The sequence below is a fragment of the Leuresthes tenuis genome, unplaced genomic scaffold, assembly GCF_036924035.1.
Source record: "Leuresthes tenuis unplaced genomic scaffold, fLeuTen1.0.hap1 SCAF_8, whole genome shotgun sequence".
In the NCBI taxonomy this organism is placed as follows: Eukaryota; Metazoa; Chordata; class Actinopteri; order Atheriniformes; family Atherinopsidae; genus Leuresthes; species Leuresthes tenuis.
The window spans coordinates 16,831,989-16,844,406 of record NW_027325362.1 but is presented as its reverse complement, the minus strand read 5'-3'; the positions used below and the strand labels follow the sequence as shown (position 1 = coordinate 16,844,406).

At 39.5% G+C, this 12,418-nt stretch overlaps 1 protein-coding gene across 5 annotated transcripts in view; it reads right to left on the bottom strand.

The window, feature by feature from the left end:
- adgrb3 (adhesion G protein-coupled receptor B3) overlaps window positions 1–12,418 on the bottom strand; it is a 104,307-nt gene that overhangs the window by 37,117 nt on the left and 54,772 nt on the right. For all 5 annotated transcript variants that reach the window (XM_072391147.1, XM_072391148.1, XM_072391145.1 and 2 more), the window contains 6 exons: window positions 11,777–11,941; window positions 10,860–11,024; window positions 9,002–9,166; window positions 7,479–7,580; window positions 2,769–2,875; window positions 1,594–1,788 (listed from right to left, as the gene is read on the bottom strand). In XM_072391147.1, the coding sequence (XP_072247248.1) occupies window positions 1,594–1,788; window positions 2,769–2,875; window positions 7,479–7,580; window positions 9,002–9,166; window positions 10,860–11,024; window positions 11,777–11,941 (899 nt within the window). The remainder of the gene's footprint in view (window positions 1–1,593; window positions 1,789–2,768; window positions 2,876–7,478; window positions 7,581–9,001; window positions 9,167–10,859; window positions 11,025–11,776; window positions 11,942–12,418) is intronic.

The following is a 12,418-nucleotide window of genomic DNA, read 5'->3' as shown; positions in this document are numbered from 1 at the left end:
AGGACCCCTGTCTGATCTGTCGCCTTGTTATTTCGTCTGGTCTACAATGTGCCTGAGGGAGTGGCTGTCTCTCTTGACACAGGCTATCTTGTTTTCTACTTGAATGCTTATGCTCCCTCTGGTGGTAATGTGCCCACTTTAACACTGCATTAGCGCACATGCACACAGAGGGGTTGGGCTGGCTGAATGCTCTCCTGCCTGCCCACACTCACACACAGGCTACAGAGTTCTCCTAATAACCAGAGACAGGATGCTCTCCACATCTCATAGATTTTCTATGGCAGGGAAAATGGCTCAACGGGGCCAGGTTTCCCATCCATGGCCAGCACATTTGAGTTTCATTTCCACGGAATATTAGTAGAACCATACCCCTTTTCAGCCAGTGGAAACTGTTGATGAATGTGCATAAAACCAGAATACAGTATGTCTAACATCCTTTAGTCCAAATAACATTCCGCTTTGGAAGAGCATGATTAAATAAGTTGGAGTCTTTGTGATTTAATCACCTACATCCTAACCAGATGCAGAAGCCTTATCCCTATCTCATTAAAAAATAAAATGCTAAAGCTCAAGTTGTGATGTGTCTCTGAGTATGTGTTGTTGATATAACTTAAGTAAGAAAGCTTTTTTGCTTCACTCCATTTATTGTATTTTTCTATGTTGATATTACCTCTAATTAAAACCTGCAAAATGCTTTCAACAATATGGTTTTATTTTCCAATTTAAAATATTGATAAATCTCACTAGTCAGCAGATACTGCACCATGGGATATGGGACTTACTAAGTGAACTTTTGAATTATTAAAAGCAGGGATTATTTCTACTTTTATACAGAAAAAGGGCTGCTGGAAAGACTGCGATTTCTCACAGATGTGAGGAAGAGAGACATCAAAAAGGCTTGAAACCACAACAAAGCAAGAATAAGAACCTCACAATGGAACAATAAAGGGATATTATTAACACACACACACATCATTAACACACACACACACACACACACACACAAGACTACAATATTCAAATTTTGCTTTGCTGTTCCCATTACAAAAAGAGTAACAATTATCTCCTTCCTGTTTAACTCTCCCTCTAAACAAACAAACAAACAAAAGAGCATGAGCAAAAGACACATTAAGGCATAAACAAATAAAAACACTGAAAGAGCAATATTCTGAAGCTGAACACACACGTGCAGCTGTTCAGCACAAAGGCCATGAAGAGGCCTGAGAAGGGTGTCTTTGTAAAAGGCTGAGCCTTGAAGGCATAAATTGTCTTATTGGAGATGGAGGTGGAGCTTTAGCTTTAATCTCCGTCATCCTATTGATATAAAGAGGATCAGACTGCAGTTAACCCCAACATGATGAGATGAAACAGCTTAGGATGTATCAAGATTTCCTGATATGATAAAGCCATGGGGTGGGTTTGTCAGCCTTTGTGTTATTTGTGTTAGAAAACTTTTTTTTTCCTCTCATATACATCAGAGTTACTGTTATGCAATTGATTATTTTGTTAAAATGATACAGTTGATAAAACAATACCACTGGATATGTATACTTTCTCCTGTTGCATGTTAAAATGAACCCAGTGTCCACTTACTTGCACGTCATCTGATGATGGCTCATAGCTCGCCCTCTTGAAGGTCTCTGTCACATTGCGAAGGATCTCCACTGAAGACAGCAGGTCGCCCGCATAAAAGTTCCTCCTCTGAGTGAGGTCCAACAGGTTTTTTGTGACCTGGGACATCCCATCCCCTGCCAGCATCCTCTGGCCTTTAGCAAGATGCCCCTGAACCTCCAAGAACAGGAGAAGACAGAACTTGGGGCATCTGTGTCGTCTGTCAGTTTGTAAGATACATCCTCAGCTACACTACACATTTGGAGTAAATGGAGTGTAAAAAAATCAGGAAGAAAGATTCTACTCTCTAAAGACCTTTATTTGACGCTTATATCTAAGCCAGACTGAAATGTATTCTGCCTTCAGGATGTTTTGAAATGAGCCAATATGCATAAAAGAGTTTACTGGAGCAGAAGACACACATTTAGGTAGGAATTGCACAGTGAAATGACATTTCACATCATTGCACAGGGTTTATGTCCATAAATACACATTCACAGGTGCAGCACTGTATGTATGTGCTATCTCAGCCTTTCTAAGTTATTTCATATTTAACAGTGATAGTTGCCACTATTCTAGCAGAAGCACCACCGTGTTTCCAAGCTACGTAAAGGCGAATGCAATAAAACTAAAACTTATTCCAGACAGCACATATTAATGTGCTGAGACTTCAATTAAAACGGCTTTTTGTGTGGAAAAAGCGAAGAAACAGTCGGACAGAGTTCACACAAGGTTCTCATGGTTGCAAAGAACTAACTATTTTTTTTTTATCAAAGAGAAGATGTTTACCCTTTTTTTATTGTTACTTGCTTTTTAGCTCATTTCGAAAAAAAGAAAAAAAAAAGGTTTGTCATTTATAATAGCAGATCATATTAAACAATTAATTTAATTAGCTTGTTTTGGGGACTCTAGCATAAGAACAAAGACACAAATGAGTACTTGCCAGAAACTATAAATCAAACCGTTTAAGGATTTGATGATACTCCTTTATTAAAATGAAAGAAATAGCCAAATCTGTATTTTAATTTGCTCCTCTATTGAAAGTGGTTAATCTTTGGCTACAGTGTGATGAGATTGGGGGGGGGGACGGGACACTGGGGAGGTAATTTATGATACATTGGAAACAGACTGTGAAAGGAAGCTGACTTTGCACCTACTGATTGCTGCAAGTATCTGAAGTCATTTGTTATGCATCGAGCATAGCTGGGCTGCTCCCAGAAGGCCATACCGCGGTGATCCAAAGAGCAGCGTCGACTAGTGGTGCCTGTGAGAGGGAAGAGCGACAGAGACAGATTTGGAGAGGAGAATCAGTGAGGGAGGGATGAGGGAGGGGATGAGCAGGCACAGAGAAGATAAAAAGAGTTTGGGAGGTGGGGTGAGGGGGATTAAGGCCAAACGATAGGCAAAAGAAAGGCAGATGGAAGTGGTGGAGTGGAGAGGGGTAAGACAAAAAGAGAGAGAAATAAATGTTTTTGTGAGAGACATTTGCCTGTCACTCAGCATCAAACTCTGATGTCTCCCATTAAAGTTTGTGTTCAACATGAAGCACATTTTCAGAGAAAGAGGAAGACAAGAATTCTGGAAATGAAGCAATAGCATAATAAACAGAACTGGTTTAAGATAATGACACATGGCAGTCTCAAGGCTTTTAATATGCGCATTACCGCGCCGTGCTGATAAAACTTACATTTGTTTATTCAAACCGCAGCTCAGCTGTGTCAGGCATTTAAACAGTGATCCTGAAATAGAAGAACCATCGAAAATCTACCCACATCATCATGTGCAGCCAACATAAGGGTCCAACATCACACCTTTCCAGCTGTAGACCGGGTGGAGTGCATTCACACATCACCCTGCCACTCCAACACAGGTGCTTGACTTCCTGAGGAAAACTCCCACAGTACAAAACATTTCCCCAGGCAAACGTGCTTCACAGAAGCTCTTTGCTATCTCATGTTCTCTCCTTTCCCCCCCTCAGTCTTTCACAAACTAACACACTCAGAAAGAGATCAAAGCCACACCTACGACGCCCACTTTCTCTACAGCTACGACTTGGAGATATGCACTGAAGCCATGAGTGCACACAAAACATCCCTGTATGCTGGGAGCGCCCATGCAGCACCATGAGACAGCCCACAGGGCAGCAGCAGAGGCCAACTGCTTTACACTGTGCTGAGCATCTGTCTCTCTCAAAACTGCCCTTATTGGATTGGTTGATGTTACAGAGCCTGCAATCAAAAGAACACTTTGACGTCCTATGGCTCAAGGAAGTTATCAGGAAGTGTATTTCATGAGGAAATTAAGTATTCATTGAGTGTTTTGTTCCTGACATTATCAAATCTCACTGTTAACCGAGAAAGGCAACGTGCGTTAAAGTGGGAATTGACGAGAAGATACAAAGCAATAAGACCAGGACTTACACGAGAATTGTTTGAAATGGGTAAGCATGATAGTTATTCAAAAGAGAGATGTGACTCACCTCTGTGTACAAATTCAAAGGATTCAATAAACAGCAAAACCAAATAGATTTATTACAGCAAAGTTTAGAATTCGACACTCGTGCATTTTACAATTATTCTCGAATGTAAGATTGTGCAACTTTAATGTGTATTCAGCAGTGCTAGATAGTATAAATTACCCAAAGTCAAAGTAATTTGAATAAGAATTGCCTTAACCAGAGTTTGTTTCTGTTTGCACAAAATTCCCCCAGAAAAAAAGTCTTGATCATGAATTATACCTATTATTAACACTTGACTTAAAAACACTCGAAAAAATTTTTTAAACATATAGTACTTTGTACTATATAGCACTTTATAAGTGCTTATATATACATATGTGAATATATACATATATATTTATCTGTGTGTGTGTATATATATATATATATATTCATATAAATCTTTTTTGTCCAGTTATTTAGAACTGTATCTATTTTGCCTTTGATCTGTGTTGAGATCAGAAAGGGTCAGAGATGGAAACTTTAGGAGGCCATCACTGTGATTCCTCACCAGTCTGTCATATGTCCTTGCATCATTGGTGAAGTATGCAGAGTAGCTTGAGAATGAAATATAGATCAGTGGAGATGTGCTTGATCAAGTCCAAGGCCACACTCCACCGAGGCATTGACCTGTCGCTGTTTACTTTTATAGCATTTTGAACTTGGGTCCTATTAAAGGAGAATTTTTATTCAAACAGCCCTCCCCAAAACGGAAAGCTAGATCAGTATTTAACAACGGCAAAGGTCGAGGTAAGGCCCGCCTACAAAAACACTCTCCGAGGAAGAATTATTGTGGACTAAACCATCCTCCAGTGGTGGAAAAGCAAGAAAAATCCTACATTCTCGTAAACCATGACCTTGCTGGAATGTTACACCAGTAAAAGTCAATACAACTGCCAGAAAAATCATGAAAGCACAAAACATTCAACCCACTGTCATTCTAATGGATGGTGCTTAATCTGCTTTCCAGCTACAGCAGAATAATTTTTTTAGCATTAACCTTTGAAGAGTTTGTTAAATAGCCTGTGGTTTTGGTGCTTTAATTGCTCCCTCTTTCAGCTGGATGACTTGAGCTTTAATTGATAATGACAATTAGGGTTCTCATTATATAGCACATAAATAACACCACATGAACTTTAAGAAGCAAAACCTCTTATGCAAAATAATTGGTAACTTGGTAAGCTGCGTGGAAAATGATACAGCTCAAAAAGAGAGTTATGGTAATTAAAAGATACCATGTTATAGCACATTCAACTGCTTCTATTTAGCAGTTATGCCAAGAAAAAGGTTATTTCTTTATTTAAGTAATATATGTAAAGTAGCACAAAAATGAGATTGCTTGGTGTAACAAACAATAATCTTGTGCTCTAAATTCAGGAAAGTTGCTTAAATTATTCTTGTTGTGCTTCACTTCATCTCACAAATAGAAGTGATCCAGTCTGAAAAAGCCCTTTATGGTAGCCAAATGTGTAAGCCTTCGTTTGACTAATACAATGTGAACACATACATGTGCTGCGTGTGAGCATCTTCACAGCTCTTCCTCCCCTCTCGCCTCTGATGGCAGTTGTCATCCATGATCACTAAGGCGCTGCTGATGGCCCTGTACTGCTCCTGGGATGACCTTGATGATCACAGTGACAATGGCTGAGTAGGTGCTGAAGCCCCATAACACATTTGGATGCTTTGCCCATACTGCATTCGTGTTGCTCATTTTGTTGTGCTGCTTTTGCTGATCAATATTTCATCTTTGCTTAACCAATGCACCAGCAGCCACTGCATATCAGACTGATCTAGACGAAAGACTGTCTGAATTTTTACAGTTTCTCATTTGAGGTTTGAGTTTGATCTTATTACAAATTAAAAATGTAATAAGTACTGTTCCATTTATGGTTTCATTATGTGCGATTAATAGCTTAACAAACTAACCCAACCCAATCTGAACTATTGTGTATCATGGTCATTTTCTTGTGGTCCATTCCAACCTTGAAAATGAAAAACACTGTCCTTAAATATGAAACTTGTTTGCTGTTATTTTACACAAATACATCACATCCCATTCAACACAACAGTGCTCAGGGATTATGTGTTTCTTATGTAGCAGAGTGAATTAACTAATATAATCTTCTGAAGCAAACTACTTGTGCACCGGTGTTCAGAACATAACAACACTGGCAATCATAGGGAATAGAGCTCTAATTATTCACAGTATGCTGTGATAGTATGAAATACAATTAAAACAATATAATACTGCTCATAATAAAGAGCAAAGTGTGCCTCTCTGTCTGGCCTTTCCCCATTTAGACGTTTTTTATGCAAATTAGATTCTAAATCAGCAAAGGTCTTATTTTTCCAACAAGGTAACACAAAGACACACTCACTCTCTTAATGCAAGCTGGAATGTGTCAAACAGTTATTGGCCATAAAACTAATGTCAAGCCAGAAAGCTAATGTCATGCTACTAAATCTTCCTCTGCTTAACTTTGCCGCAGGTAAGCCATCTGTGAATAACAGTGGGTTTGCTACAAGTTTGCCAGTTAGCCGTTTTATGGTCGTGGAAGAAATGTCAAGTAAGAACACCAGATTGTTTCACAACAGCTCACAGCACCAAACCAACAAGTAACCGCAGCATCCAACAGCCTGTCACTGTCCTGCTTACTTGTTTAGTAAACTGACCTTCAATAAGAACGAGAGTAACCCGTATCACAGTGGATTTATCAGAGGTTGTTTTCCTTTTTAATCATTGAACGGCTGTCCCTCTCCGTCCTTTTCTCTATAAGGACTGAGCATTAGTCTTGTCCTCTATAGAATGTGTCTCTTTTTCTCTCAGTGCACATACTGAAGCCTCTGCTTCATGTCTGAAAACAGACCTCAGAGTGACTTTCTTCTACAACGTCTTCGTCATCACATTTAACCACTTCCCCCATTCAGTGCACTCGCTGTATGCTGACAGGTGCAGCCTTAAATTACATCGTTGCGTGTGGAAATGGACTGAGTGGTTATTTGCCCTTTCCGCAGATGAAGAGACACAATTCTGTTACCACATCTGGATATACAGTCATGATGTCTAGCTGATTTCACACTCCATGCAAAGATCATGCTGGCACTTTTATGTTGAGGGACGGTTCTCTATGGTGGCAGGAAGCTAGCTTTGTTCAACATTCATTAGTCGGATGCATGTTTTCAAACAGTGAAAGCATGGCAGCAGAGTTAAATTGCATGGCAATTCCCCTACTGTGCAGTGATACTTGGCAAATCAGTGTAATTAAAAAAAAAAACATTTCAGGAAAGACATGTTATAGGGTCTCTCATAGGAAACTAAACTGATATGACATAAAAGGGGCCCAGAGACCAACATTGCTTTTGTCCTTACCTGTTGCATTTGGTGGGCATCGGTTAAAGGCCAATTCTCCTGAAGGGGTCCGTCTCCACACCATTGACACTGCATAGTCCTCTGGACAAATCTCATATGGAGCTGGAAAGCAAAGTGTTGAGCGTTGCTATAAGTGTTGCTAGAGAAATGCAACAAGACCATTTATTATTTCCACTATGATGCAACTATTTCTTTCTACTTCATACAAGGAGGTATGGAAATATATGAGATCAAAGCTGTATACTGTCAGTTAATGTGACTTTGGCATATGAGCATGAAAACAAAATAGACCCTCTTCTTAAATTACAGCTTTTGTATGTGTAGGTGCAGGTGCTACATGGCTAAAAAAAATGTTTTGATGTTGTTTTTCTTGAAAAACGGTGTCTTTACTTCACAAAAGATGTATTAAGTGACTTTCTGTTTAAGACTTCAAAGAGAGATTATTTGGCAGCTCATACAATAAGCTTTGATGATTCTTCCAATTTTCAATATGTTCTTAAACCTTTCCAAACCTCTGAAAATGTGCCTAAGATGCCTGGCTGTGACATAAACAAAGCAAATAATTGTCAGAATCATTCTCAATGTAACAGATACTTGGTTACAGATGTTTGAAGATATGGGAAAATAAAGATTTCTTATAGTCATACTGTAGTTATTATTATTGTTATTGTTATATGTAGTTACCATTATTTAGAAAACACAATCAGACCACAGTCTAATGTCTTACCCAGTTAGCAATAGCACAATAGCAAAGGTCATGAATGTTTTGTAAAGATTTTTCAATGTTGAGGCTCTCACAAAAAATCTTTTTGGCTATTGAAGCCTGTTAACGAGACATATTCCTATAGTTTCATGTGAGGTGTCATTCAAAAGCCAACAACTCTGGCTTTGTTTTAAATCCACACATCAGCAATTTTGACATGAAGACTGGGCAGGACTCTTTACATGAAGATACAACAGTAAGCTGTAGGACAAATCTGTAGGACTAAAAGTTTCACTGAAATGGATTGGATTTGGATTTCGATTGGATTGACAACCGATGTAAAATGCAAAAAAAATCTGATAATATTAAGTGGATTACCAGGAGGCTTTCGGGGAGAGTTTCCTCCATTTTGTGATATGTTTTTTAATTTTTGTCAGGCATTTTCTGCTGCCCAATGTGGTCACTGTGTTGTAAAATGCTTAAAGTGATTCACACAACTGTGGGAAACCGCTGAAGGGCCCCTGGAAGGCCAATGGTCTTTTAAGGGGTTTATACATTAAAACCCTCATGCCCACGGTCACGATTTTTTAATATAAGCAAGTGAACAGGGAAAAACCCTCATTTATCAGACATTACACAACTACAGGACATTTGACCTTAAACAGTCATATTCTCCATTCAATCTGCATCTCCTTTTAAGATTATGCATTAACTTATATACCAAGACACGTCATTCACTTTGCAGAGATAATTACCTGCCCACTTTCACTCAGCTTCACTGTGGCCACCACAACTTAAGTGTTATTATCCTCTGACTCACCTGGACAGCGTTGGTCGCTGCACTTTCGGACTTCTTCTCCAGTTCCATCACACTGTTGCCCAGTCACCGCTGCCCCCTGGCACACCCGGGCTCGTCTCTGCCATCCACCATCACAAGACTTAGAGCAGCCGCTCCACGGACCCCAAGGATTCCACTGGCCATTAGCTAAAAGACAATAATTGACAGTAAGAAACTGAAACTCTCGAAGGCATACAAAAAAATAAAAAATAAAAATAAATCATATTAATAAGAATAATTCATGCAAAAATGTTATCCTGTCCTAAGTACCACTGAAACTTTCAATATGTATTGACTCTAAAATTTTGATTATTTTGATCTGGATTTAAATGAGGTTTGTTGGCAATACTAGAAATGAACAAGACTTTAGGAAGCTGCTCTAAGAATGGTGATTAGTCACATGTCTTGGCCAATTCTAAAGCACATTTATGCTTGAGTATCAAACCCTGCGGCATGTTTTATACCCTTGTAATGAACAGTTAAACTATACATTACATACACACACACACACACACCAAAAAAAAATTCTCCCCTTAAGCAATGTAGTAAATCACATGCCCTTGTCTGAACAGAAGGGTACAACACACTGTGAGCAGCAACACACTCCACTCTCACTGTAACCTCCACCTATCCCCCCCTGCTCACATGTGGCAATATTTTATGTCCTACAACGAACCTCTGTCACGATTGCTTCCGGAGGAGATGGAAAAACAGAAACCACGGTGACCTGTTGGCTAAAACTATCCGCAAGACATTGCTCAAATCCCTGAAGATACTGATGCCTCTGCTCACACCAGAGCAGCTGATTCCTCAAACAGATGCATGCTCATGTGCTTCAAAGAGCTCATTGTGCCAGAAGTCCAAGAGAAATTCTTCCAATTTCGAAACACATGACATTGAATTGAAATCCTGCCCAAGCTTTTATTGCAGTTATTTGGCAGTTCTTTGACTTTAATCTATTTTGGGACTTTTTCCTTCAAATAATTTCTTTTTAGAATATTGAATTATTCAAACACTCATTGGTCTATTGCAGAAAAATACACTGATTTTGCCATGAACTCTTTGTCACGGTACAGCTCGTAGCTATCATGGACATTGTGCTGACGGGATAAACGATGGCTTAGACTGTGTTGTCTGACTAATGTTTGACACCCCCCCCCCCCCTCCCCCGGAAAACATGTAAGAATTGCTAAATAGGCAGGCATCATTAAATTATAAATTGTATATTAGAAAAGAGCATAGAGACGACTGACAATATTTGGACTTTCAAAATTAGAAAAATAAAATGTATATAATATATACACAAACTCACACACTAGTGAATTACAGCAGGAAAACCTTGCTGTTTTACTCAGCTGTAGTGAAAAATTGCATCAAGAGATTATGAGAGTGCTCAGACTCTTCACATTATCAGACAATTCAAAGCCTGATCACACCATTAAGCTGACGTATTTGAGCTTCTAATACATTCATGATGTTGACAGACGGTTCGAGCAACTAACCCTGAATTATGTGAAAGGCATACAGTACATCTAACCGGATTTTTAAAATCCAGTAGATAGAGCATGGTCTTAGGCATAACTCTTGATTCTTATGACAGAGCTTTGACTCCTTTTATATGTCTTTTCACTAAGAAAGAGAGTATAGAGTATACAAGTTCAGTGAAATCAGGCTGAATATTCAATCAAAACAATAATAATGATTATGGCATTTCTTGATGATTAGAAGGATGATTAGAAGAGTATAGGATGGGCTGTTTTTTGGTTTCTTCCTGTTTCAAATTATGATTTCTAATTTAGACATGAAAGCGGATATAGAATTAAGAGGCTCAGGATTTTACCTGTGCAGTCAGGATTATGGCACTCTCTGCTTTCTGCCCAGTGACCGCGACACTCAGATCCCCCATGGGCGGCTGCTGAGCACTGCCTGGTCCTCTGCTGAGTGCCATTGGCACAGGTCACCGAGCAATCGCTCCAAGAGCTCCACTCCTGCCACTGTCCGTCCACTGAGGCACCAACCACAACCCAACAAGCACGTCCCAAGTGAAGGGAAAAGAGGGCAAACAGAGACGGGAGGAAATATTCAGACTCCTATTCTCTCTTAGACTGAAAGCCAATAAAACAGATTTTAAGTGGAGAGCAAAATGCTACATGGCTACTTGTCAGTTTTTGAGAATTACAGTATGGCTGGGTTTTTGCTTTATTTGTGTTCATATGCTATAAGTCCTTAAAGTTTGCCAAAGGCAAAAGGTACCCAAAAAAATGGGTAAAGTATCATAAAGTTAGTATAGTATTCGCATATTAAGATTTTTTATTATTCATTTTTGTCCGGAAACTGCAGAAAGTATATGCTCACTGCCTCCTTCACTGAGAAAGAGAAGAGCATTTGGATTGAACGGTTTAAACTGAACCAGAGCACAGCTAACACTTACTGTGTGGAAAACTCATCATCACTAATCTGCTTACCATTCACAGGCAATTGCGGGTAAGTGATTTTGATGTCAGTATTACAGTATGCACTCTCAACAGGGTTTCCTAAACCTCATTATAGTCTAAGCACTATTGCGTTAAATGCACCACAAAGCCTACACCCATTCAATTTAAACTTACCTTTGCAGTACTGCACTCGTTATTGGTTGCATAGCATTTTGTAAGGTAAACTGCAGCCAAGCTGAGGAACTGATCTTTTTAAAGTAAGTCAAAAGAGAATTTATTTATACTAGTAGATATACAGATTTAGATAGCAGACAGATGATACCTGGGCATAGGGCTATGTTGCAAAGCTTAGTCTGGGTCTCAGGTCCATCACAAGCCCTGCCTCCATGTTGGGGAGGGGCACACATCCTAGTCCTAGTACGGTGACCTCGGCCACACGTGAATGAGCACAGGCTCCATGGTGACCACTCCTCCCATACACCATGTACTGCGGACACAGAAAAGGCGTCAGGCCTAATCAATGTCTCTGTTTCCGTTACAGCATAAAGAAGTCCTTCACAAACTGCACTGAGCCATAAATGAAACGAAATCAATCAAATCATTTAGCAATATGTTAGTGAAACACTGAACACACAGACAGTGGGGCCTCACTCGGTCTCAACCAAAGGTTTCATACTTCTCATGTGTACAATAACAACAAATGGTACTCCACAACCAAGGCAGCACAGCAGTGACGATATATACAATATATGTAAATAAAATTGCCGATATCACAGAGAAGTTTCACATGGCGACTTTCTAACACAGAGTTAAGGTAAGGAGCACGTCTGCACATTGTCACAGTTTGTTGAGACTTGGTGGTTGGTGGGGGAATCTAATAGCAGGGGACATTCAGATTAAAGTGGGCTGAAAGTGGTCTTGGAAATCTGTGCCTACCTTCACAAGTGTCTCATGGCTATACACA